The sequence below is a fragment of the Aulonocara sp. 'chitande type north' Nkhata Bay genome, linkage group LG16, assembly GCF_057382095.1.
Source record: "Aulonocara sp. 'chitande type north' Nkhata Bay isolate Kocher_YH1m ecotype deep benthic linkage group LG16, A_spYH_male_GT1.1, whole genome shotgun sequence".
NCBI classification, from domain to species: domain Eukaryota; kingdom Metazoa; phylum Chordata; class Actinopteri; order Cichliformes; family Cichlidae; genus Aulonocara; species Aulonocara sp. 'chitande type north' Nkhata Bay.
The window spans coordinates 16,212,736-16,240,530 of NC_141359.1; the positions used below are offsets into that span (position 1 = coordinate 16,212,736).

Consider the following 27,795-nt stretch of genomic DNA (forward strand, 5'->3'; position numbering starts at 1 on the left):
CAAAAGAGCCAAACGGGACAGGCAAAAAAAAAAAAAAAAGAGGTTCGGGCTTTATTAACATTGGCAATCATAAAACACATACAACAGAAAACCGGCTGGGAGCCTCAGCGCCTCACAAAGATGTCCCCTCTCACTTGTCACGTTTTCCTCCTTATATAGCTGCACTGAACCTTATTCTTCATGTCATTGGCTCTCTTCTTAGCCTTGAACTCCGAGGCAGCCACTCTGAGGCAGCCACTCCTCAGCGAGCCCAGGTCCACAGGAGCTTCGTTACTAGAACCCACCTCCTCATGCTCCGTCTTGGCCATAACAGCATGGCTAAATAACAGAATGCAGCGAGAGTGTATATAATTTGAAATAATTTTAAGGGAATTTTGCATTTGCTTTGACAATGTTGTTTTATGTAATGTTGGCTTATTTCATAAAATCCTAAACCTGGCACCACAGCCTCTTTGACATTTCTTTTCCACTTAGCCACCTGTAATAAGGGATTTTCCCCCATAAAGGAATAAAACTGGACTTTTGAAAATATTATTTTATTTTGAAATTGGCAAAAAACATGGCAAAATGATGTGCAAGTCTGCAGTCTTTGAGCTGTGCAACATTTAATGAGGTTAGGACCAAGCACCAGAGGGGCGAGAAGATGGGACACAGTCAGTCAGCATCTAAAAGGCAATTCTCAACTACTCTTGCCTCACACAAATATGAATCCATATCCCATTTAAACCAAAATGTAATTAAAACAGAATGCAGTGATTTGCAGATGTCATAAAACCACATTTTGCATTTACAATAATGCAATAGTGAGTGCTGCTGTAAAAGAACCATTAGTGGCAGTATTGCATGCATACAAGGTTTAATGAGGTAAAAACTTTGAGGTAAATTTTCCATTACACCCCTAAAGATTGGTTATATCCAGTATGAATCTCGGAATTGAGTTGGATCAGCAGCAGAAAGGATGACTTGATATCTTAAACATGGCTTGCTGCAAATTCTGTGGGCCCTGCTATCATCCAAATTATATCAGTAGCTGAGCAGGGGAAATCTCTCACTGGGGAATTCAAAGTGAATCTTCAGATTCACAGAATCAGAATAAATTAATTTCTAACTTGTCCTGAACACACGATGGACGGTAAAGAGTGTGGGAGAGTGAGAGCAAAAAGCTCCTCTGTGCTTGAATGAAAACAATGTAACATTGTGTGTGTGTGTGTGTGTGTGTGTGTGTGTGTGTGTGTGCATGGACATGTTTCTGTGTGTCTCTGTGTATCTGGATCAAACTAAACACCACACAGGAGTTAAGCCTTTGTGTTTTGTAATTAGAGAAGTAAAGCTGTGCTCTTAATTCAGTTTTGTCTCACAGTCCTGCACTCTGGGTCCTCACTCTGCCTGTTACACCCAACTTATTGTGAGAGAAGATAGTAAGCAGTAAGATCGACCCAGCAGAGTTGGTGAGAGACCGGCAGTGATCAATAATTTCTTTTATAGAAGAAAATAAGGGGTGGGGGTCTCAGCAAGCCCCAGACCATGCGCCCCCATAATATGGGACTTGGCTCTTGGGGACCTCAGCGTCTCTGAATCTCCTCAGCTGCTGCCCTCCCTCGGACCGATCTTCCGGTGATGAAAGTGGGCGGTCTCTGCTTCACATCTGCTGTTCATCTCCAGCCTCTTCATTTGTCTGCTCTCTTCAACCACCGCAGAAGTATCTGAGCGAAACGGCAGAAGACGGGGTATGTAGAGGTTTTTATTTCAGCCTTTTTGAGCCCTTGCATTTTTTTAGTGCTGAAAAACTAATTAAAAAAACATCTGGAGGGCCTTCTTTATAAAATTATCATTGAATTCGTGCCTTCTTTTGAGCTCAAGTTATGCACACTTGAAAGGTCCATAACCATTTTTAATGTCACTTCAAATTTTGTAGTTTAAACCACAAGTGTATGTTACCGCAGTCTGTTTGACATGCACTACCTTTCACATATTACATACAAAACCCCCATAAACAAAACAAGTTACATGTGTTTACACCTTAATAAACAAACAGCTAACTGATCTCATACTTGGGCAAACCTGGGCAAACACCCCATTTATTCAATCCATTGTGGATTGTAAATATATGCGAGTACAACAACATTCTAGAGTTTCCGATTTGTACTCTACTTGTAACTGTAATTGTAACATAGGTACATATTTTTTGCAAGTACTTGACTCAGTCTAGTAGATATCAAAAATCTCAGACACATCCCTCTATGCTTCATCAGGCACGGTTTTTTACCAAAATAACAGATACTAAAACTAACGAGAACTTCTCAATATTTTTTCTTTTCTTTTCTTTCCAAGGTCACAAAATAATTTGGAACTAAAATGTTTTTTCACATCTAGTTTTAGTTTTCTCTTAGAAAAGCTGTGAGAGAGATAAAGGTTATCTTATCTGTGTAAAAATGAAGCAACATGTTAGCAGCTGCACTGTCGACAGTAATGTCAGCAAACTACTAAGCCCTCGCAGTGACAGCAAACTGCTGTTATTAGGATTAGCTGAGAAAAAGTGCAGGAAGAGGAATCACATTTTCAACAACAGCATGAGAAACAGACAGAGGAAAATAGAATCAATGTGGTAGGAAAATAGATAAAGAGACATATTTAAGAATGGAGCAATTCAAGTAAACGAATGGCTATTTTAATCATGAGCAGCTTCTAATAGCGAAAGTGTAACTTTTAAGTATCACATGCTGCGCTGGAGTGAAACTAAGATGTCCTAACTGAACAATAGCTGTACTAACCTGATAAAAAAGAAACTTCAGTATCAATAATTAAAAAAATTTGAAACATATAGGGAGAGAGCACAGAGCCAAGGACTGATTGTACTTGACGAGAAATACCAGGGACGATTTTTTTTGTGTCCCAGACATGTCTGTCACTTTGCTGCAGAAACTCTCTGATGTGACTATATCCTATCATTCATACTTGCTCCGAAATCATCGAGTGCCCATATTATTAACAGATGCAAGACTAATATTGCCACATATCAATATAATAGTGCTTCTAAAAAGTTGCATTTACAACAAATCTCTAGAGGAAAGAGGACAGGAACTAGAGTACAGTCAGAACAATGTGTAATAAAGGCTTTTGTGTAGCTGAAGGATTACATGGAGCCAGAATAAGACGATATGGAGCATTTCACTCACTAAAGTTAGCTTGACACAGAAGTAACAGTCTTAAAAATGTCCATTACACAAGGCTGACAAATCTTCAACTGAGGTAAATAACTGAGAGTATAACAGTTGAAAACAAAATCCTGAGAATTTTCTGTATTTATGTAGATTCCATCATGTTGAGAAGCCAATTAAGCAGACAAGGCAAAAAAAAAAGAAAAAAAAAAGAAAAAAGAGACTTTATTATTATTAATATTTATTTTGGAAAGGGATCCAGTATTACATTAATATGTCTATACATACTTCTAGTGTCTGGCATACAGCTTTTATCAGAATCAGCATACTTTATTAATCCATAAATTAATTAATCCCTGCATGTTATGTAAACATTTCTGGTATACACAATATATACACAGCTTGAGAATATGTCCAGTTTCAGTGGTGACATAACTGCACAAACTACACATGAAATATGTAACTTCCACTGAAACCAGTGATAATTTGACTTTTCACATGTCCTCTGCTGCAGAGCTTTCAGAGATAATTCGTATCTGCATGTAATGGAGGAAATATATTTGAAACCTGATAACCGAACATCTTCAACAAATCACAGGGGTAAGAAAGAAGTGACAGAAACAGGAAGAGGTTTGTTCATATCTCTTATTACTCTTGTATATTTTGGTGGGATTTTCAGACTCCTGGTTTTTTCCCCCCTTTTCTCTTTTCAGGTCGAAGGAGCTCTAAGAGGAGTTTCTGTTTAGTTGGTATTCTCTCTCTTTGCCTGTTGGGTGCTTTCCTGCTGGCTAGACTGATCACTTTTGGTATTTCCTGTGAGTTGGATTGTTCATAAATATTTATTCTAATTTACAGTCCCAAAATAATAAATAGTTTTCTAATGCAATTCTACTGAAATTTAACAAACATGGTAACATTCAAATCAAGAAAGTCTCACAAGTTCAAAATTTATAAATAATTTTAAGAGGACAAGATCACAGTCATAATGGTTCTTTATTCACATGCCAGTATAAAACTGACAAACATATTTAACATGTTTTAAAGGCAAACTTTTTGTTTAACTCTAAAATACATCTGAAACAGTCTCAGGATGAATGCACGAGGTCTTTTGAGTTTCAAATATATGAATATTTATCTTTATTTCAGATCATAACTGCTTACATGATTCAGCTGATCATCTGCCAGAAATAAAGAAACAACTTTCTTCAATGACTGAGGAGAGACACCTGCTGACTGAAAAGACCAAAGAGCTGAGAACGCTGCTATGTTTGTCCAATCAGTGTGAGTTGTATGAAATGTTTTGTCTTAGTAAAAAGCTTTAGTCGGGAATTCAGTGATTCCGTTTTTTCCTGCTTAACATAAATTACTATTGGGAATCATTATTAATATGTATTTATATGAACAACTGTCAATACCTTTGCATCTATGCTTTCAACATATAGCTTAATTGCATTGGTGCATCTTGTACTCATTACAAATTCACATTTATAAGGAAGTTATGACTGAACAAAATGACTGTACCATCATTATTTAGTAATTTCAAAACTTTATGAATCCAAAATAGAACTTAATGTTTGTTAATGAATTTTATTCATTTTTAATCAAGTTTTCATGTGCAAACTTTCATTGTAGCAAAACAACATTTAACAAATACAACGAGCATTAAACCCCAGAAAGTTGATTCTGTTCATCTGGACGTAGCGTTTTAGTGGGAGAATCTTTTTTTCACTGATCCAAGTGACTTCTGCTTCAGTCTCAGCTGATTGCAGGTTTCCCCAGCTTTATCAATAATGACCTGAACTAGTGCCACTGATTAAAAATGGGCCTTCAGGTCAGGTTCATGGTCATTAATATGCAACTTGTAGATGTCTGGATTTGAGACCACGACCTTCTTGCCCTGAGGAAAAAGTGCAAGACACCACCATGCTGCTCAGGGCAGGTTAAATTGCGCAGGGACCATATCATCAGCGACGTGGTCACTCCAGCCAAGACCATAACATTTTAGTGGGAGAAAATAGGTCACAGCACATTTTTTTTTTTGGTAAACAAAACAAGTTCACGTTATCTTTTGAATCCTCAGCAGGAAATGTGTCCCACACACTTTGTTTTTAGAATAACTTATGGGAGTGGAACTGTTCTCTGTTAATATAAAATAAATTAGGTATTAAAACTGTCACCATGTTAAATACAAGCAGACAAATATAACAGTCAGTAAGTGAATAGACTGTGCAAAAATCTTTGTGATCAAGACTTTGGAGGATTGAAATTAAATAGAGATTGAATGAGCATCATTATAGAGTTCTTAAAGGATCTTTCCTTCCACCAGACAAAACATGTCCTGTAGGATGGAGCAAGTTCAATCATAGATGCTATCTCCAATCGGAAAGGTCTGATTCGTGGGATGCAGCCAGAAAGAACTGTACAGACGAAGAAGCCGATCTGATAGTCATTGACAGCCCCGAAGAAGAGGTACAGTGTGTTATTGTGTTTGTAAATAAACACAATAGTTCAAATTCTTAATTTTTTCTTCCTAAAAGTGTTTCTTATGAGCGTTTAATCAACACATATCTAAACACAAAAACCTGAAATAACTGTGATTCTGTCTCAGTGTAGAAAACAACTTACAGACACTTTCTGTGGTTCTATATGGAATTTGTCTTAGCTGAATAGTTTCATTCTTCAAAAACTTTGATGAACATGTGAATTTTAAAACATATTTATAGAACTAAAGTGTATATATTATATGGGTCCTTATTTAAAGAAAGAATAATGAAATGTGGTGGTTTAGCAAAGATAGGAAAAACAGAATATTATAAAATGCTAAAGAATGCAGGGATAAAGCATACAAAGGTTCTTCCACTGTTACTTTGCAAGAGAGCAGTTACTACCAGGTGGATGGGAGTCTGTAGCCAAAGTGCCGGAGTGGCAGAAAGTCCAGGGATTTGAAGCATTGTTTTGCATGGTAAATGATGTCAGACAACTTTTGTGCCACGGATTAGCAAGTCAGTGGTGTCACTTAATAAGTCATGACAGTGACTCTTTTGCAGTAATCAAAACAGCCGTTTTTTTGAAACTTGGCAACGATGGAAATGACTGTACCAAAACCAACACCGTGGTCCCAGAATCTGGCAAAAAGCAATAGACCAAGGATCTGGTGTACTATCGCCTTGACATCCTCTATTGATGTGTTGTGTTGCATACAAATGCAGCACTGCTATACAACCTCACTAATATTAGGGTGGTACTCAGTCCAGTTTTTGTGTGGCGTCAGAACTACTGGGACACCGCTGCCTGGAGGGGAAAACAATAGAAGAACGATTTAACTGAAACTAGAAACAACTTGGTAAACTTTACTGTGTGATGCAACATTAATGTGACAATTTAATACCTTTTCTGGTCCTACAGTGTAAATAACCAAATAAATAAAAAGATACGATTTGCATGTGGTAATTCGTTTGAGTTAGCAATGTAGTGCTTACCTTCGCTTTAACTATGAACAATTTCTTGTTCTTCACTTTCTACAATGCAGCATTATTTACCCATCCAGATTGTATATCACAGAATAAAACTGGTTCAAAACTAAAATAAAATGTTTTATCCTCATGTTAAACAGACTTTCCTCTCTACAATCATCAATGAAGAAACTTGGATTGGTTTGAATGACAAAGAACAGGAGGGAACATGGAGATGGGTAGATGGTACTCCACCGACTCTGATGTAAGTCTTCACTTTGGTTCATTTTGTTACTCTAATTACATTTTCAAATCAAAGTTGTTGAATGCACAGATGCATGCAGAATTGACATGAATGAAGTAATAAGATAATGTTGTTGTGACTGACCTGCTAGGTACTGGGCATCGAGTCAACCTGATGATGGTGGAGATGAGGACTGTGCTTATGTCAGGAATCACGGCAAAAATTCTTGGATGGACTTTCGATGTTCAGCTTCTTTTCATTGGATCTGTGAAAAAACACTAAACTGCAGTACAGTTTACTGACAATGATCTATTATTACATTTTTTGCAGTTTTTTCTATCATTCTATTTTAAGTTTAGTCTGTTTTATTCTGTTATACTTTCAAATGTATACCATACGTGCGTCTACTGGGAGGCTAAGGGGTAGCACTGGCAGCTGCCAGTATTTTTATTCTAGTGTTTACAGTGTTGATTTTTGTGTTTCTTGAATTTTTGAATTGTATTTTTATTTAATTGCCATTGCTTCATTTTCTGTGATAAAAATAAAATAATAGTTCTAATAAGAATTATTAGAAGAATAATTATTATCATTATTGAGTCTCAAGAGAATAGATTTTGCACAGATCTTTATGATCAAGCCATTGGAGCAGTCCAGTTTATAGCTAGCTTAAATATATTGTTTGTAATTTCTTGTAGAAAAGACATGTTCTGGAGGATGGAGCGAGTTCAACTGTAGCTGCTATATCCGGTCTCAAAGCTCTGGTTCCTGGGATGCAGCCAGAAAGGACTGCAGAGACAGAGGAGCAGACCTGGTGGTTGTTGACAGCCCTGAAGAACAGGTACTGTGTTTATGCCTGTGTGACTTATTGTGTTTGTAAATTAATAGTGAAATTCAAGCTCCTTATTTTATGTAAATAATGTCGCCCTCTTTTAAAATACATGACAACGATTCAACACATATATCAGATCAGATTATAAACATAAAACCCAAAGTTGTTCTGTGGGAAAAAACTCATATGACCACATAGTTTTCTGTGATTGTGTAAATTGTATTGTATTGTATTGTATTGTATCTTTATTTGTTTCAGACATATAAAACAAAAAACAATATATACACACTACATATATTTTCATTTACAGATACGAATATATATGTAGATATACACACACACACACGTATGTGTTCAGATAAACAAAAAATATATAATGAAATAAAACAAAATCGTCTGACATAATGTAACAATGTTTGGTCTGAAAAGGAGTAGGAAGAAGTATGAACATACTTATTAATTCCTACCCCTGCTCAACATCTTATTGATCCCACATAATTCACCTAATTCCCATCATCACATACTCCACACGATACACGAGGAGAACCTATATAAACTTGGCTACCGTGACTGATATAATTTGGATATAATTTGATATTTTTATACATACAATGGGTGATCATCTTTATCGGTATCATATTCTTCCAAAATCAGTTTTCGAAGTATTTTCATGAACTTACTAATTCCTGAGCATTGCTGTAGATCTATAGTAAAACTATTCCACAGTTTTACCCCATAAATAGTGACACAAAAGGTTTTAACCTTTGACCGTGCTTTAAGAATCCTTAGATTCAATTTCCCCCTCAATTCATAGTCTCCTTCTCTGTCATAGAACATCCTCTGTATATTTCCTGGTAACATATTGTATCTGGCCTTGTACATAATTTTTGCAGTTTTATATTTTATAAGATCCATAAACTTCAGTATTTTTAATTTCAAAAACATGATGTTAGTATGGTCTCTAAATCCTGCTTTATTAATCATCCTGATTGCTTTTTTTTGAATTTTACATATTGGTTGAAGTGCAGTTTTATATGTGTTTCCCCAAATTTCCACACAGTATTCCAAATATGGCAATATAAGTGAACAATAAAGTACCCGGAGTGATTTGGAAGGCAAAAAATATTTAACTTTACTTAGTACGGAGATGCTTCTTGACAGTTTGGCTTGTATATGCTTTATGTGAGGTTTCCAGCAGATTTTGTTATCTATTATCACACCCAGAAATTTTGTATCCGAAACTTGCTCTATTTCAACATTGTTTACTAATAATTTTGCTCCTGCATCTTTTTTACAATTTCCGAATAACATAAATGTAGTTTTTTCCAAATTTAATGATAGCTTATTTCTATCAAACCATGTTTTCAGTTTAATCATTTCTTGTGTGACAATTTCCAAAAGCTGATGTAAGTTCTCTCCAGCACAAAAAATATTTGTATCATCTGCAAATAGAATAAACTGTAGTATATCTGATGTTCTGCATATATCATTGATATAGAGGATAAACAGCTTTGGTCCCAATACTGACCCCTGCGGAACTCCACAAACAATGTCCATACACTCTGATTGATATTCCCCAATTTTCACAAATTGCTGCCTGTCTCTCAAATAACTCTTTACCCATTCTAACACCACTCCTCTAATGCCGTAGTACTCCAGTTTATCAAGTAATATGTCATGATTAATTGTGTCAAAAGCTTTTTTTAGGTCAATGAATACACTAACTATACATTGTCTTTTATCTATATTGTTGGTGATATTTTCGATCAGTTCCATTAATGCCAATGATGTTGATCTATTTGATCTGAAACCATACTGACTATCCGTTATTATTTTGTGTTTATCTATAAATTTGTCAAGTCTATTACTAAAGACTTTTTCCAGTATTTTTGAAAATTGAGAAAGTAGAGAGACAGGCCTATAAGTGACTTAATGGAACCTTCAACTTAAAAAGTGTTACCACAATTAGGATGAAATAAAAAAAGATGAATATGAGGATTTCAAATCAAATTTATTGTACTACAATGACTCAGAAATATACACAGACAAAAACATTAAGGGGGAAATAACCTGTCAATGGAGAAATAAGAAAGTATGGTGGTGTATAAAGAAAAAGGAAATCATAATATAGGAGGATTCTGAAGAATGCAGGGAATGCAGTCAATGGACCTTTAAGAGTCCACTGACAGAACATAGTACCATTTTAACCAGTCTTTTGTTGACAGTGTCAAAAGATTTTGGTGGCAATGACTTATTACATGTTAAAGAAAAAACGTGACAAATATATTAAAAGTTTTGAATGAGTTTCAGCAAAAGGTGCATCAACTAAAATTGTGGTTCAAAACTAATATAAATTGCTTTTACTCCATATGAAAAAGACCTTTCTCTCTACGATCACCACAAAAAGAGTTTGGCTTGGTTTGACTGATGAAGAACAGGAGGGAACATGGAAATGGGTGGATGGAACTCCACTGACTCTGTCGTAAGTCTTCACTTTGGTTCAGTTTGTTACTTTCATTAAGTTTCCAAAAGAAATGTGTTAAACATATACACACTACTGGTCAGAAGCCTGGACATTCATAGTTTTGATGCCTCCAGTGAGAATCTGCAATGTACAATAGTCATGAAAATAAAGAAAACCATGAAAACCATTAAACTTTTGACTGTTAGTATATAAAACACACTGGTGAACTTACATTTCAGTGGGTTGAGCCAAACTGCAAGGTCAAAAGCTTAAAGATGTACACTAATGACTTGTTTAGACAACATTGGTTAGAAGTTGCTTTATCAACTATGACGTCTTGCTTTGATCTCCATATGAAACTTTGTTATCTTAAAAAAGCCCTGTCACTACACACCAAACATCTGATTTTTGTCTCAATAATAAAAACAAGCTAATATTATGGTTATGGACTTACTAGGTACTGGGGATCGACTCAACCTGATAATGGTGGAGAAGAGGACTGTGCTCATGTCTACAGTGGTGAGGACATGACCATGAATGACTGTTCATGCTCAACTTCTCTTAAATGGATCTGTGAAAAAGCACCAGACTACTGTATTGTTTCTTGAAGATCTTTTACTTGTTACTTCAGTGGAGACTTTCAGAGAGAAATTATTGAACACCAGCATGGCTGCATATGTTTAAATTTTGGGTTTCTGTTTGGTTTTTATTGCAGTGTTTTAAAGTTTTGATTTTTGTGTTTGTTAACAAAGTATACTAACTTTGTGTTAGTCAAATGTTACATGAAAATGAACAATGAGACAAAACATTTTGAGCATGCAATTTATTGAAAACAAAGCTTATACTGTATGGAACTGTTGTCCTTTTTTATAAACTTCCCTTGCCATCCTGACCCAAAGGTTCTCAATTGGATTTAGATCAGGGAAACGTGCAGGATGGTTCAAAACAGTGATGTTATTGTCCTGGAAAAAGACCCTTGTCCTGCAGGCATTCTGCACTGCAAAGGTAGCATTGTCCTGTTGAAAAACCTAGTCGTTACCACAAAGATGAGGGCCCTCAATCATGAGGGATCCTCTCTGCAACATCTGGACATAGCCAGTGGCCGCTAAAGGAAAAAGCATCCCCCGCCACTGTGGCGCATAGAAAACATCTCAGGTGGGATCTGCTTGTCATGCCAGTAACGTTGGAAATCATCAGGACCATCAAGGTTAAATTTTTTATCAGAGAATACAACTTTCTTCCACCTTTCAATATCCCATGTTTGGTGCTCCCTTGCAAAGTCCAAATGGTCAGTTCTGTGGCATTCAAGGAGATGAGGCCTTTAGCGACATTTTTTGTTTTTGAAGTCCTTCAGTCTCAGATGCTGTCTGATGGTTATGGGGCTGCAGTCGGCACCAATAACAGGCTTAATTTGGGTCGAGGATCGTCCAATTGTCATGAACCGTGTGTGGCAGGCAGGATTGTACCCAAATGCAGACTCACAAACAGGATTTGAACACAAAAACTCAGCTTTATTGCTGGTACAAGATAATACAAAAATTAGACTGGAAATCTAGAAATGGAACTATGAACAGGAGACAGCCGGGTATGAGGGAGACACTGACATAAATACACAGAAGGATAATGTGGGAAGTGAGAACACACAGGGACTACAGCTGACATGAATTAACATGACGCCACAGGGGAAGCAAGACTAGACACACCAAACATGGAAACACTTGACTTTCATAATAAAACAGGAAACGGAGGAACATGGTACAGGAGTGGAGGAAAGGCAGACAAGAGAGACAGAGGGAGCACGAAGGAGCACAAGGGAGAAAGAAAGGAAACGAGAGAGACATGATAGACTGGGCAAACATGCACTGTAAAACCTAATAAGTTCACAGAACTCAAAAATTGTTGTGTAACAGATTACACAACAATTTTTTAGTGATGTTTTTAAAAGTTTTAAGTTTAACTAAAATAAAAATTATAGTTGCAGTTGCCTTAAATTACCTCAATGTTAACTCATAAATGTTGATATTCCTCAACTTATAATTAGGGAGTAATAAACTCAAAATGTTCAATATTTTTCAACTTAATTAAGGTGGGAAATACACTCAAAATATTTTACATATTGCAACTCATACAATGTGGGAAATAAACTCAAACTTTTTCATATTTTCTCACTTATAATATGGGAAATAACACTTAAAATCTTCAATATTTTTAAAATACTGTGGGAAATACACTTACAAATAATTCTAAACTGTTTGCCCAGTAAATTATAATCAGCTAAAAGTGTTAGAAAACATGAAAGTAACAACACTAACAATTTAACAACTTTTTATTAAACACAATGTGCTTTTAAAAAGGCACAAACAACAGAGCTCACTCATAAAAAAGTGCTTAATAAATAAAACAAGAGAAAAAGACTCCAAGGGTCTCCATCTCAATTCTAAAATTCAATAACATTTTCAGTATTAACAGCAATTGCAGCTATTAGAACATTGAGGCATTTAACACTTACTGTACCTTGACAGCTGCAGCTCACTTTCTTTTTTTAAAAATACATAAAAAAAACAGTACTGTTTCCACTGCTGTACTTATAGGGAACAAACATCAAGGCAGTGCATTTACGTATTAGGCAACAGAACATTAAACATGAATAGTGCATGAACTGAACAGTCATTCATCTTAAATGTGAGGTAGGAGAGGCAAATGATTAGGAAAAAAACAAACAAAAAAAAGCTTCCTCAATACTCAGCTCAACAAGTAGTCCATTCTGAGTGATTCACTCATTGAACAAATCATTCTTCAGCATCAGTAGACGCCCTTTCAGTGGTTTGTTGTCCTCAAGGCACATCACAACCTTCTGGATAAATGTGAATGTAAGCTCAAGTTTCTTTGGGTATTGTAGGTCTAGTGCATAGATGTACCCAAAGAGCAGGAGAAATGACTCAGCCAGATTTGTGGGACCATTCACAAGTATTTCATCCTCAACGACAATGCAGATGCTTTCGGGACTGAAGAGGGCCGAATCAGTAGTGTCATCCGTGACAACTGTCAGCAGAGCCACAGGAGTGTCAGTGAGGTCTGGACCATCTGCTGACTGCAAAACAAAAATTATACAAGAATGAGTTCAGCCCCACAAGGACACAAATCATGCTACTGATTAGAGGTGTGAATCTTCATAAGTCACACGTTTCTTTTAGGATTATAATGTCAACGATTTAATTTGATATTGCGATACATCATGATGCATTACAATAATCTTAATTTGGGTTTGGTTTCAAAACATATGTTTAAATAAATGTTTTCAATAATAAATATATGCCAAGATATTTGTTTTTGTTATTTACCAAACATTTCTCTGACCACAACATGGCACCTCCAAAAAAATAGAACACTTGAATTTTAAAAGGGAGAGTTTTTATCTGTGGATTTGTTTTTGTTTAATAATCTTTCAACTATTTTCATGTTTTCTGGTTTATGCGTAACAATCTTCTTGCAATCTTATTCAACAATAGTTGATATATGGGAGAAAAGAAGTCAGATGAGGACTGTGTTGAACCTCCTTCCTGATATACACCCTGGTTCTCCTTGAGTTCTGAGTGATGTCATATGTTTGACTGAACAGCTAGGCAAAGGGGTTGATGCTGAGGCCAGTACACTTACATCACAAGTCCTGAATAACGTGGAGGCATCTTCACGCAGGTGTACACAGGAAGTGCACGAAGGACGAGGGCCCGTCTTGTATTTACATCATGCTGTTCCTAGATGAACATACAATATCTATTATAATAGTATTTACACAAATGCAGAGTAAAAACAAAGTGTTGGATAGCCATGTTCTGATTGTCATTGTTACAGATCAGGGGTGTCCAAACTTTTTGTGTAACGGGCTAAACTTGTCAATCTAGAAGGGTAACCCAAAAAAATCTAAAAATTTTGAATAATTCAGGGCAAAATTCTCTAGTTTCTTTGTATTTATTTTTTATTTAAATTAGGACAAATTATAAAACTCACCCACTGACAACTGGTGAAATGTTGACTCTCTGTAGTACTCTTTGCAGTCTGATATCTGTAAACAATATGTGCACAAAGACGACTTATTAATATTCAAAAACATTTTTTGCACAGCACACACACACGTAGTCAGCTGATCTCATCTGATGCAGATCTGCTCCTTGATCAAGTGACATTTGTGTGACGTCAAATCAGCACCGCAGCTGGATGGCCCGATTTACATACCCAGCGCAGCTGATACTTACCACAATAATTTACTAAGATTATATGCACTCCTGTTATTAAGTCCAGTTCAGTCTGTTAATGTTAACCGTTTCAAACTAATGTTGATAGGTGTGTTGCTAAGCTTAATAACTTAAATATCAAACTTGAAATTTACCCGTCCTATTTTACCCTTTATTGTTTTTTCTCTGTGCTGTAAATCTTCTGTCTAAGAAGAAATCTGAGGCTGCTGTTCTGAAAATAAGCTACCAAAGCTTTTTCTGACTGAATCAATAAAGATCCATTTATGGAAAGCTGTGATGAAGGCAGTTTTGTCTTTAATTATATTCAACAATATAACATATTCGACCACTTTTAAGTGATTTTGTGATCTTTAATACACTAAAGTTAAGGTTATTTACCTAATTTCTAGTAAGTGGCCCTCAGTGAAAAAAGTTTGGACACCCCAGCCTTACAGGTTAGGGAGTATTTGTGATCCGCACAGTCTGCATCAATGATTCTTTCTTAGCCTGGGAGCAGAACGTGGCTCTTTATTTTCATTTCATTTCAATTTATCTATCAAAGATCGATAGGGTCTGGCTTAAAGGTGTCAAGGAGGCGCCTCAGTCTGGCTGGTTGAGCCTTGTCGAATTAGCGTGAACAATTTAGCTGAACTTCGTTCGTAGCACAGAGTTCGACCAGTGTATAATGTTAGGCTGAATCAGGCGATGCATTTTTCCGCAAGCCTTGACTTGTAGAGCTCGCTTAGTGGAATACCCCTCTAAACTGTTAAAAGGATTTCGAGATTATCTCACAACCACACATTTGAGACTACGAGAAAATACAAACATGTGTCTAATTACCATAATGATAACACACTCATGTTGTTTATTATTGTTCGCTTCATGCTAGCACACACACACACACACACACACAGGTCAACAGCGTAAACTACTGACTGTGTAACACGGACAATTATTGAAATAAGTATACTCACAATACGCACGTGCATTACCGGCGAATACGACAACCGGTAAAAACGGACAGTAGAACGTTTTAGTAGAAAGTTCAAACGCATGGAGCTAGAACTGCCACCGTCAACCTCCCGGGCAAGAATACAATGCATTATGGGAAATGTTGTCCCCCACGGAAAACCGCCAAAACGTTACACCATTCTAATTTGAAATAACATTACGTATTTGTCACATTCGAAAACTTCAAAAATTACAATTACTTGGATTCGAATTCATTTATAACAAACATTCACTGTGCACAAAGTACGAATATATTTCCAGTAAAAAATAAAAAAAGAATGTTTATCGAAATTAAATTTAAACAAAACAAAAACACGTTAGACTTACCAAATTTAGGGCAGTTGATGAAAAAAAATAAGGTGGTGGTCGTGGTGGGTTGAAGTTGGGGACTCTTAATCCACAGGGCTGGCCAAATCTTCCCTGCATCAAGGTAAATTCAAGATGGCTGACTCAGCTTTCCTGAGGGAGCGACAAGACTCCACCCACCAGAACGTCACTAATATATGCTTCTTAAACTTTCTGAGCGTTCCAAAAAAAATTAGCTAAAAAATATTGAGCCCTATTCAATTAAAGCTGCATAAAAGCCAACAGAGCTCAATACTTTATAGTTTGCTCAACTACAAAACGACATTTGAGTGTTATGAGCTTATTAGTTATGAGCTAGGACAACTGTTAGGGATTACAGTGTGGATAAACATGACAAGCAGGGGGGAACAGAATGAAACACGAGGAGGGAAACAAAACACAAGAACTCGCACAACAAATATAAACACAGAGACATAAAGGGCAAAGACACAAGAGGGAATCTAATAGTCTAATAATAGTCATTTATAATAATAATAATAATAATAATAATAATAATAATAATAATAATAATAAAAAGATAAACAGAAAAACCTGGGCACTACAGAATAATCTCAAGACTAACAAAATGGGCTTAAATCATAATACAAAATGACATCAAAACACAAGAAAACTCAAAATGCTGGATCAGTGACCCAGGACCATGACACCAGTGTCTTGACAGACAGCCAACTGAATCTGCCGGCTCAGTGTTGGTGAAATTTTTGGGGGTCTTTAACTTGACTTTTTTGTTCCATAACCCTTAATCTTTAAAGAAATTCCAAATGACTTTCTTACTGCGTTCCACCTCAGCAGCATAAGACCCGGCTTATGCACTTGAACAACCTGACCACATTCAAAAAGAGAAAGCTTTTTTTTTTGCCTTTGCTATCAGAACATCATGAGATTGTGATTACCTGAAAATGAATTCACATTTTTGCACAGATTTGGCCCTTTAAAGGCAGGTGGTCCTAAAGATCCAACCATGCAAAATATGATTTTTTTGTCATTTTTCAGGTGGTCTTGAAATTTTGATCGGGACTGTATGTATTTAAGATGATGCTTAGATTAATTCACTTTATTCCACGTCTATATCAACTTCATACTGTCTAGTATAAGAAACAGAGTATACTGTTGGCAAAGGTAATCAGCCGATATAGCTCATTCATTAAACTGCTGACACCTTGTTGAATTGAGTTTTGTAATTCCACAAAGAGCAGCAGGTCAGCTGATCACAGCCTGTGCATTAAGAAAATCTATTGGAGCTCACAACAGAAATTATTGTGAGTTGTGATTATTTTTCCTACACGTGTCTGATCTCACTTCAACCCCTGATCGTACTCATTTTACTTTTTAGGTGTGGAGGCAAAGTCCATCTACATTGTAGGGAACAGAAATTAGTTATTTATAAATTCTCTTTCACTGCTTGTGCTCTACAAGATTCAAGATGAGTACATTCATTAGAATTAGATTTGAATAATATTTTATTGTCATGTACTAGCCTGTGTATAAAACTAGATGGTAGAACTTTTCTTCAAGGATCTCATTTTAATTTTCTTACTCTTGAGTACATTTCAGACCCAGTACTTTTTCAGTTTTATACTCAGCATAAATACATCTGAATTGCATATTTAATTTCCATTATATTTTTTCTATACAGTGTTTATTCGATTGCTAGGAAGTGTAAAAGAAAATTAACTGCAACATATTTAGATTTTTTTTGCAGTGGGAGGGGTTTTTACACTGATGTGTAATCATTATACCAATATGATGAATCTCATCTTCTATCTGTGAAGCTCTTTGTAACTGTGTTTTAAAAACTGCTATGCAAATAAAGTTATGTTTTTTTGTCATTATTTTTATTATTGTGTTGAGACGCAAAATGAGTACCCAAGCATTCGCAGGAGGATTAGTGAGCATCTCTCAATTTCTGAAATGAAGGGGAAATGAGGAGGCAAAGAAAATATGATGAAGGAATTGACGGAGCTCCTGAGAGCAGTTGAAGAGGAACAAAAAAAAAAAATGCAAGCAAACAAAACAACTGAAAAGGCAAAGGCTTACTTAGGGCAAGTCCAGAGAGAATTTACAGAAGGCAAAAAAGGAAAATTAAATAGCAAAGAGCAAATTGTTGCCTCATTCATTCGGACAGTTAGGATACTGATTGTCTGATCCCTATTTGCCTCTAGCAATCGTGGCATTAGATATTAGAATTAATCGTTTAGGGTCAGCATCATGTGTCATACTACCAAATGTGCTCTTCAAAGGAGGGTTGCTTCAGACTGGGTTTTTCTGTCAATCCACTTTTTTTAACAGATAAAAGAAAAAAACCTGACTCATTCGGTAATATCAGTTTGCCAAACACATGGCTTTGTATGGACGGAAACACAATGGCAGAAGAAGATGGGTGGATGGATGCTATAGGAACAACAAGTAAGCTTGCAGTACAAGAGTGAAGTGATATGGTACTATAAGGTCATTAAGTTAAGATGGGGCCTGATTATTTAAGACCTTAAGACCTTCTGGATTTAACAGGGAGCCAGTGAAGGGAAGCCAATATAGGAGAAATATGCTCTCTCTTTCTAGTCCCTGTCAGTACTCTTGCTGCAGCATTTAGGATTAGCTGAAGGATTTTCAGGGACTTCCTGATAATAATGAATTACAGTAGTCCAGCCTGGAAGCAATAAATGCATGAACTAGAATTTCAACGTCACGCTGAGACAGGATATTCCTAATTTTAAAAGTATTGTGTAAATGGAAGAAAGCAGTCTTACATATTTGTTTAATATGTGCACTGAAGGACATATCCTGGTCAAAAATGACTCCAAGGTTCCTCACAGTGTGACTGGAGTCCAAGGCAATGCCATCCAGAGTACAAATCTGGTTAGGCACCATATTTCTAAGATTTTTCAGGGTACAATAACTTCAGTTTTATCTGAATTAAGAAGCAGAAAATTAGAGGTAAACCAGGTTTTTAAGTCTTTAAGACGTTCCTGCAGTTTAAATAATTAGTGTGTGTTATCTGGCTTCATGGATAAATAGAGTTGGGTGTAATCTGCATAGCAGTATGTTATGCCTTCTGATGATACTGCCTAAGGCAGGGGTCAGCAACTTTTAATACCCAAAGACCCATTTGGACCCGGTTTCCAAGGAAAAGAAAACACTGGGAGCCGCAAATACTTTTTGACATCTAAAATGAAGATAACACTGCATACAATATGTTTATATGGGCTCAAAATGTGGTCATAAATATTTTGTACTTGTAAAAAAGATTTGTATGTGTAAAAAGAATTTGTGTGTGCGTAAAAAAGATTTGTATGTGTAAAAAGAATTTGTGTGTGCGTAAAAAAGATTTGTATGTGTAAAAAAGATTTGTGTGTGCGTAAAAAAGATTTGTATGTGTAAAAAGAATTTGTGTGTGCGTAAAAAAGATTTGTATGTGTAAAAAGAATTTGTGTGTGCGTAAAAAAGATTTGTATGTGTAAAAAAGATTTGTGTGTGCGTAAAAAAGATTTGTATGTGTAAAAAAGATTTGTGTGTGCGTAAAAAAGATTTGTGTGTGGACTTAGAAAAAAAAACCCTGCAAGTTACAAGTACGAATTTTGACCCTATTTTTCTTCCTTTCATCTGATTGGTCAATGTCATGTCAATCACAAATGTAACAATCCAATCAGAGAACAGATGGGTTTGGCTGTCGAGGGGCGCTTTTTTTGAACTGCTGGTCTTTGAAGGGAACAAATGCCCTTTTACATGCCAACCCAGCGTTTTCCTTCATCACCACGAAGGAAAACAGTCTGTGGTCGTCCGAGTTTGGTGATTTTTGTGTCACAGGTCTATGTGTTTAATACAGGGACTTCCACAGCCTTTTCAACAGCGCTGCGGACCGCGGGGTGGGGGCGGGCAGTGTTTTGGAAATGACAGTCTTCATTACAAAGCTTTCTTCGTTATGAATTAGCATACATGTTTTTGTTGAACATTTGAAAAACCAGCAAAAAAAACCAAACTCTTGTAGAGGACATAAAGTCAGAGATAGAAAAGACAAGGAGCAGGTGCATCTAGTACAGGTAGAGCTGCTGAAAAAACCCACAGAGCCCAGCAGCCAGCGCAACAAATTCTGGATCCTTTGCTTTTAGTTAGCAGTTAGCATTAGCAGCACATCCTGCGTCCGATGTGAAAGGACTTTTATGCTGCGCACTGTGACTCACAGCAATGGTCCTGGGTCAGCCCTGACTTTGTGTTAAACTAATCCTAAAGTAATAATGTTATTTCTAACCACTGACATACCACAACTTTTTCCTTTCAACAGCTACTGAAAGTTAGGGGACCTAGCTGCTATCGGATATTTATATAGCGATCCTCCAGCTTCAAACTGTATCACCCTTCAAGGACCTGCAGTTCAAAAAAGCGCCCCTCCGACAGCCAAACCCATCTGTTCTCTGATTGGATTGTTACATTTGTGATTGACATGACATTGACCAATCAGATGAAAGGAAGAAAAATAGGGTCAAAATCCGTACTTGTAACTTGCAGGGTTTTTTTTTCTAAGTCCACACACAAATCTTTTTTACGCACACACAAATCTTTTTTACACATACAAATCTTTTTTACGCACACACAAATCTTTTTTACGCACACACAAATCTTTTTTACGCACACACAAATCTTTTTTACACATACAAATCTTTTTTACGCACACACAAATTCTTTTTACACATACAAATCTTTTTTACGCACACACAAATCTTTTTTACACATACAAATCTTTTTTACACATACAAATCTTTTTTACAAGTACAAAATATTTATGACCACATTTTGAGCCCATATGTTTACCGTTATTCTTTGTATAAACAACTATAGTGTGTTGCTTATGAAATTCATGAAGTGCTACAAAGAAAATGAAATTTTATTTATGTAATGAACACATTTTGAACTCTTAAAAATTATAACAAAAAAGAAAGACATCCAGTTGAAAGTCTCTTTTAAATGAATTAAAAAGCTGAACTTAAATTATCCATGTAGCAAACAACAACTGAGCCGTCATCCTTATATCACCTTTGGGCTTTCGGAGCATGTAGCGTAATCTTGACCTGAATTTTAAAAATAATTGGAAAAAAAGCACTATGCTCCTAAAAAGTGAATAATAAATATTTGTAAAATATCTACATAAATATTTATTTCAAGTTTATTTATTTAGTATGGCGGGGCGTGGCCTGCAGTGCCGCTGCAGGAGAGGTGGTCATACCTGAGCGTCATCCACAATCACGCCTCACCGCCTTAAAGTCTGTGCTAGCCTGCATGTGCACAGCAACCGTGTGTGATAACTGGTCAATAAAGAGAAGCTGTAAAGCATGTTTATGCAAACACCGTCGGGTCTGCCGTGTTATGTTTACCATGGGACTTCTGCTCCTGAACCTCTGCGCATAGGGCTATACGAAGTCACTTTCATCTTTACGCAGGACTGTAAACTGTCGTCTGTGAGGCATGAGTGATTTTTGTTTTTATCATAGTTCATGGTGGGGAATAGCTGCTCAAATATGTATGTGGATCCGAAGATCGACAATCTACAAATTAGGCATACTGGTAGGCCGCTCTCGTCAGAGGTAAATGCAAATAAATCTGCCCAGGCATCATTAAATGTTCTATTTTCTTCAGATATTTTTCTTTTCTTACATTTCTCCATACTTGGCCTACCTGGGGTTGAAAGTCTTGATAAATGCATGGCATTTCGGCGGGTATACCGGCTTCCGTGAGTGTGACTCTTATTTTGAGCAACGAAAAATAATAAAATATAATTTTATTTTTATATTTCAAGATCATGATAATCTTCCAATTTAGAACCACAAGTTAGTAGTATCTGCAGTAAAGATCTTTTCATACATTGTTGTCAATGGAAAATTGTACTTAGTAGTCAGTATAATATTTTAATGATATAAGTTTGCCGGTGCCTGGTCCACGGCGCTGGGATTCAGTCTGATGATCTGAACCATCAGTGAGACGTCGGGGGTGAGAAACACTATTTTGGTATATAAAACGGCCGCAAAGGTTTAAAGTAACGTGATAAATTAGGTTGGGTTCGCCGAAAGGAGCTGAATTAGACTTAGGTTTTAGAGGTAGCCGAAATTACTTCGTGACAAATTCAAATGAAAACACGTTGAGACAGAGAAATTAAAATAGGTTGGGTTCGCCGGAAGGAGCTGAATTAGACTTGGGTTTTAGAGGTAGCCGAAATTACTTCGTGACAAATTAAAATAGGTTGGGTTCGCCGCAAGGAGCTGAATTAGAGCGCGCGAATGTCTATGTGTGTGTATGTGTCTGGAAGTAAGCTGATTTTACAGCACAATACGCTGCTGAACCAGTTCTATTTTTGTTTTCTTTGCTGAGGCTCACGTACTGGTGACAAAGGAGAACGGTTGAGTTTCATCTCATAAAACTGATACCGCTTCACCGTTAGGGTGAAGTCGAAGGCCGTATCAGTAAACCACTCTGAAGTCAAGCGTGCCAGCGACGGCCCAGCAAAATCTTTGAAAATGGGGAATAAACAAGTAAAATTAACACCTGATGAGAAATGGTTAGAAAAACAACAAACCGAAGCAGGTAAAATAAGTGCAAATAGGTGGAGAAATCCACAAAAAGCAAAAAAAAAAAAAAAAAAAAGCAGATTCTTTAGATTGCCCTGATCAACAACAGCCGGTGCTCCAGACCATTAATTTAACCAGTTGTTAATAGTAATCTTAGTAATCTGCATTAAGCTTAGGGTTGCTCAAATTCAGTATAATGACATATGAGATGAAGTAAAATAAGTAAATATTTAAACTAATGATGTGCATAGAGGCATTTGACCTGTTTGAAAGACTGTCGTCTTATTATGAGCCATGGTTGAGATATAGAGCACACCTGTGAAAACAACTAATATGTTGAACCCTGTATGAAACATCTAAAGGTACATGATGGAGACGCTGAATTGAATATGAAAGTGCAAGTCTTTGCCACTGTGGGGCAAAGCACGCAACCACTGTGTGAGGTTGCGTTGCGGTCTCTTCTGGGCTGATGAGCAAGCTACACATTATCAGATCGAGAGCTGCCTGAGAACTCCTCAAAGAGAGGGAAACAGAACTATGATAACTGTGACAACTGGAGTGTGCAGCGTTTCCGTGAGCAGTTTTCCTGCATCTTGACTCATGTGTGTGGAGTGTTCATAGCATCAGCATCATGTTTCTGTTTATTTGTTTTGTTGGGTTGAAAAATAATTAAATAAACTTGTGATCATACATATGGATCACCATGGTACATATCATCAGCCATGTGATTTATTTATGCAGATGAAAAAGTGAGTGTGAATGTGTCTGACGTCACAGTGCTTTCGTGCGCTGTGTAAAAGTAATTGCCTCTGATTGTGAGAGCGGTGATTCTGCAGGTCACCAGCTATTGTAAAGAGAAAAAAAAATGAGTGAAAAAGAGACAAAATTTACATTGTAGATGAAAAATAATCATAGGAAAAAGGTTTTGTGTTGATCAGCCAAGAACAACTACAATCTCATTTTCTGCTTTTAGGAAAGGACTGTTCACAAAAATAGAGAGAGATGTGTGTTGATTAAGCAGTGATGATAATAATGAACATGTCTTAGTTTGTCACTTTCAGGTGAAAAGCAGACCTGAATCAATTTTCCACATGCAGCGGTCGGAAGAAAGTTATAGTTTAACATCATTGGAAACATTCAGGCCAAGTTTCTGGCTAACTTATTTACAGCACCATGTGTCCCTCAAACTCACAAGCGAGCTCTCACTCCTCCCTGAAGACAAGGAATGCAGCTCCAAAGAGCAATAACATGGCAGATAAAGAGACAGCAGCAAAGTCCTGAGCAAAGAGTCCCAGCAAGCAGCAGCAGTGTGGACAAACAGCATCAGAGAAGAAGAGCAAACCCATCATCCTGCCTGATTGGATGAATGGCACTGTGTTTCCAACAAGCTGCAACTTCACTGTGCATGTGACAAGAACATTTGAGGAGAACTGAGGAGACTGTTGGAGTTTGATATTTGCCACCTTTGGAGAAAATGGCAAGAAGAGACAGTGGAACACAGGACGAAGCTGAAGGAGAACTGCCGGCTATTGGACTGTTGAAGTGGGAGATGACAACAGTGAGAGTAAGTGAGAATGCTGTTATTTAACATGGGAAATCAAAATTTGGGTTAGCAAACCTGGGAAAAACAAAACTGACTGTTTAAGTGGGAAAATTGAGAAGGAGTCTGAAAACACTGCAAAAAAGAAACATATACAAAATCACACACACAAGCAGAACATGCATTAACCCTACTAACACTTCCAAACACAAGAGAGCTCATGAAGTTTAGACAACATCTTAAGCATGTGAGTCTGTTTATCATCTTGTCCAAGTCACTTAGTGTGATGCAAAGACCAGTGGACTCATAGCACATCAGTTACAAAATGATTAAATAATAGCAGAGAAATGTGTAGGAAAGGCAGCTTTAAGAACATGCTCTGCTGGATATGCAGCTCCACAGACATGCATTAAACCTGCCTAATAACACAAACACACATGCAATGAAAATCAGCTTGTCAGTGTTAAAATAGTGTAAATTTAGCAGACACTTGTTATAAAATGCTGAATTTATCCAGTGCAAAAAATTGACTCTCTAGGTTGCAGGACAACAGTTTAATTTTTGTGGGAAAAAAGATTCTGGTTTGACCAACCAGTGATCAGACAATAAATTTAGTCGGTGATATAGTAAATTGGGAGATGCTTCCTCCTTGATTGATGCAGCACAAGTGATTTACTGTATGAGGGAAATTCTATTTTTGTGATAAGATTTTGAACATGCATTTCTGTTGTCCTGTCATCTTAGTGGGTTAATAGCTGATATGCAAATTAGTTGATCGTTCTTAGATTAAGGAAAGGTGACTGAATTCTAGCACGAGTGAATGAGATGTTTGTTGTGTGTTGAGTGGAGACTGAGTTTCCTGTTTTGATGTGCGAGTGAATCCTGTACCTAGATACACAACTCTGAATACATCAGAACAAACTTCTTTTGTGAAGTGCATGACAACATGTCACATGTTTTATGATGAAGAGAAAAAGGAAAACTGAATAAAATGGGTGTGTGGCCTAAATGAGTGAAGAGCACATACCTGAGGATTAAACTCATAGCTAATAAGACATTAGGATTATGTTGTGTGTTGTGCAGCTGATGGTTGGTTTGGAGTGAATCTAGCTGATGATTTTTCTTTTGTTGTGAAGTTGAGCCTGTCAATTAGTATGATGGTATGATAAACCATGCTAATGGTATAATTTACCCTCCTGAGATGAGGAGCTTGTGTCATGACTTAACAAGACCTTTTTATTTTGATACTTTCACAGTGCACTGAAAGTTTTGTTTGATAATCTCTGTTATTTTTCATTTTATTTTTCATTTTTTTGAACAGGCACTGATTTCTGTTTGTTAATTTTTTTTTTTAAGCAGATCTGCACGTCGGGAATTAAAAGTGCTATACGACATGTCGAGAAAACCGTTACAAGTGAGTTTCTCCACATTAAAATGGGCTCAGGAGAAAGCCACTTATTTGGGACAATTAGAAAATGAGAGTCCCGGCCTAAAAAGGATTCAGCGAGGTAATCCGATCTAAAGTTCTTCTTTTTCTTTTGAAATGACATCATTTTGCTGAAAGTGGAAACTAAATGTGACGATGGGTTCCACTATCAGCAAAGAAAGAAAGAATGGATGAATGAATGAATGAATGAATGAATGAATGAATGAATGAATGAATGAATGAATGAATGAATGAATGAATGGAAATAAAAAACAAACTGACTGACTGGTAAAAGCTGACAAGACTTGACCACAACTCAAGGTTAACCCCCACCTGACAAAGGTGCAGACGAATTTATGTGCTTCTTTTTACAGGAGCAGAAAGATCACAGCAACATTCGAGGTTGCATGACGATTTAACCTTTTAAATGCCACTTTCTGTGTCTGTGCATCTACCAGGGGGTGTTATTCACTACCTTGTGTTGCTCACAGAGGTAACTGTGACAAAGTATGCATACGCCTGCGCAGCGCTAACATTTGCATTTTCTTTTCTACAGCATTACAGTTCTTCATGTGTTTGATCATGTGATTTATAAGAGGACTAGTTAATGTTTCTCTACTACAGGATTTCTGGGTTTATGTGTGAAGAAAACTGTGTCTACAGGTTATGAGTTGGTGATGCTGTTACACTGTGCTGTTGGGAAAATGTGAAGGTTACTTTGATGATGTGAATAACACTCTTTCCACAGCTATGGATGGCTAACTTTATGGTCTTTTTATGGTACCTCTGGAACCTGTCGACCTGCGTCTGACCACAGTCAATGTGTGTTGCTAATGTTTGTTTTTCTAAGAATGCATGTAGAAGATTAATGTTGACTGAGTACATGGGATGATCCATGTCTGAGGCAAATTATGGAAATAATTGTAGTTTACTGATTTGAGAAAACCTGCATATGACACTTATCTTGCTAGTGCTGAATACTTATTACTCTTATGATACAATTGTTTATAGGTGTGAAGTTTGATTTCACTTCCAGATCTTGCTTTCCAGGGCATGATGGTGTGTATGCAGGCTCCTGGCAGAGCCAGTTTTTAAGCAAACTTAATATGCAAAACACACTAACATCTTTTATTGTAGGATTATAGGTCCAGGGTGGTGCTGCTCCAGAGGAGGAGATGCCCTGATGTTGCCTGGGACATGATCTAGCTAACCTTTTAGAGTATATTTCTTAACATTATTATACATTGTACCATAAGCCAAGGTGTCTCCATTTGTCTAATCTTTTAATAATATTTTGTACATTTCAAGGACTCTTCTGTTTTTGGAGTGTATTTTTTATGTATCTGTATTATATTATACATACACTTTAAGTGAATCTCTGTCCAAAAACTGCACTCAGTTTACTTTTTACTCTCTATGAGCATCATTCATTATTCTCCCGCAGTAATTAAGGTTAGGATATGTATTTTTTTTTTTAAATTCCAATCCATTCTTCTTTGGCAATAGTAGTCTTTAGCAGCATTTAAATAACCTTTAACAAAACCATCAAATCTGATACAGACTTTTCAAAAAAGTGTTTTGCCTTTCTTTCACAAATGTGGGGATTAAATTGTGTTAAAATGTACAAAACAGTGATGGCACGTCATTTGTGAAGAGGACCCAGGCACAGAGAGACTTGATGAATTTAAGAATCTTGTGATTTAATAAAGAAATTTGCAGACTTGCACAGAGGGTAAAATTATGATGACTGATAATGGAGATGAAGACAACAGATGATGAGGACAGGGAGGAACAGGGGTTTAAATGCACCAAGGAGATAATCAGAGGGAACTCGGGACAACTGGAGACATTTAACCCTCCTGCCATCCTTTAAAAAACTCACACCCATCACCCTAGGGACCATTCTCAGCCACGCCATAAAAAGACCATATATCCATATTTTATTCCACTTTAAATTAGCCAACCTTGTAAAACTACTTCTCCCTGAAATATTCATGTAAAGTTTTAATTATATTTTCGTTGTTTTAACCCTTCAAATCCCAGTGTTATTACATGAGCGCCCTGTGTTATAAGCCCCAAAAACCAAAAAACGAAACTAAATATTTCCACAAAAAACCAGTTGAAGTAATATGTGATTGTCATTATAAGTAGGCCTTTAGATGGACCAAAGATTGGCACCAACATACATTTTGACCTGCCATTATTTTTTTTGCATTTTTTTTGCAATTTAAAAATTAAAACTTCAAGGCCCTGAGTCTTCATTGACATCCAAGAAAAGAAGAAAAAATAAAATCATATGATGATAATTTGGGGTTGAAAAATAGCGTTTATAATGGAAGTCAATGGGCAGAAAATGGTCCCCAGGGTGATGGGTGTGGGGATTTCTGCTGCTCAGCCATTTTAGGCTGATTTAAGGAATTCACACTGGAATATTAACATTGACAGGTAAAAACTATCCTGTGGCAAGTTTGGTTATATTCCACTGAACACAGTGGAAATGGCAGCCATTTAACACATAG

The 27,795-nt window shown here is 36.7% G+C and overlaps 1 protein-coding gene and 1 long non-coding RNA gene across 4 annotated transcripts; one reads left to right on the plus strand and one right to left on the minus strand.

The window, feature by feature from the left end:
* The first annotated feature begins 1,623 nt into the window (after window positions 1-1,623).
* LOC147311216 (C-type mannose receptor 2-like) lies at window positions 1,624-13,468 on the plus strand. Of its 2 annotated transcripts, none has more exons than XM_086265851.1 (10): window positions 1,624-1,727; window positions 3,673-3,788; window positions 3,872-3,973; window positions 4,305-4,439; window positions 5,485-5,627; window positions 6,772-6,875; window positions 7,006-7,142; window positions 7,550-7,692; window positions 10,062-10,165; window positions 10,605-13,468. In XM_086265851.1, the coding sequence occupies exons 2-10, from the start codon at window positions 3,704-3,706 to the stop codon at window positions 10,753-10,755; spliced, it is 1,104 nt and encodes a 367-aa protein (XP_086121977.1). In that variant the 5' UTR covers window positions 1,624-1,727; window positions 3,673-3,703; the 3' UTR covers window positions 10,756-13,468. The 2 variants fall into 2 exon arrangements, with proteins under 2 accessions (XP_086121977.1, XP_086121978.1); XM_086265852.1 differs by having other exon boundaries at window positions 3,673-3,758.
* LOC147311217 (uncharacterized) lies at window positions 12,345-16,028 on the minus strand. Of its 2 annotated transcripts, none has more exons than XR_015125304.1 (4): window positions 15,718-16,028; window positions 14,156-14,210; window positions 13,805-13,902; window positions 12,345-13,238 (listed from the first exon to the last, which is right to left on the minus strand). It is a non-coding gene; the product is annotated as an uncharacterized LOC147311217 (long non-coding RNA). The 2 variants fall into 2 exon arrangements; XR_015125303.1 differs by having other exon boundaries at window positions 15,354-16,028.
* Window positions 16,029-27,795: the final 11,767 nt, after the last annotated feature.

Bases quoted from the DNA above. Each gene is read 5' to 3' on its own strand.
- LOC147311216 (XM_086265851.1), top strand. From the start codon at position 3,704: ATGGAGGAAATATATTTGAAACCTGATAACCGAACATCTTCAACAAAT. The intron at 4,440-5,484 runs GTGAGTTGTATG...TCCTTCCACCAG, and splicing joins GCTATGTTTGTCCAATCAGT to ACAAAACATGTCCTGTAGGA. The intron at 7,693-10,061 runs GTACTGTGTTTA...CATATGAAAAAG, and splicing joins TTGACAGCCCTGAAGAACAG to ACCTTTCTCTCTACGATCAC.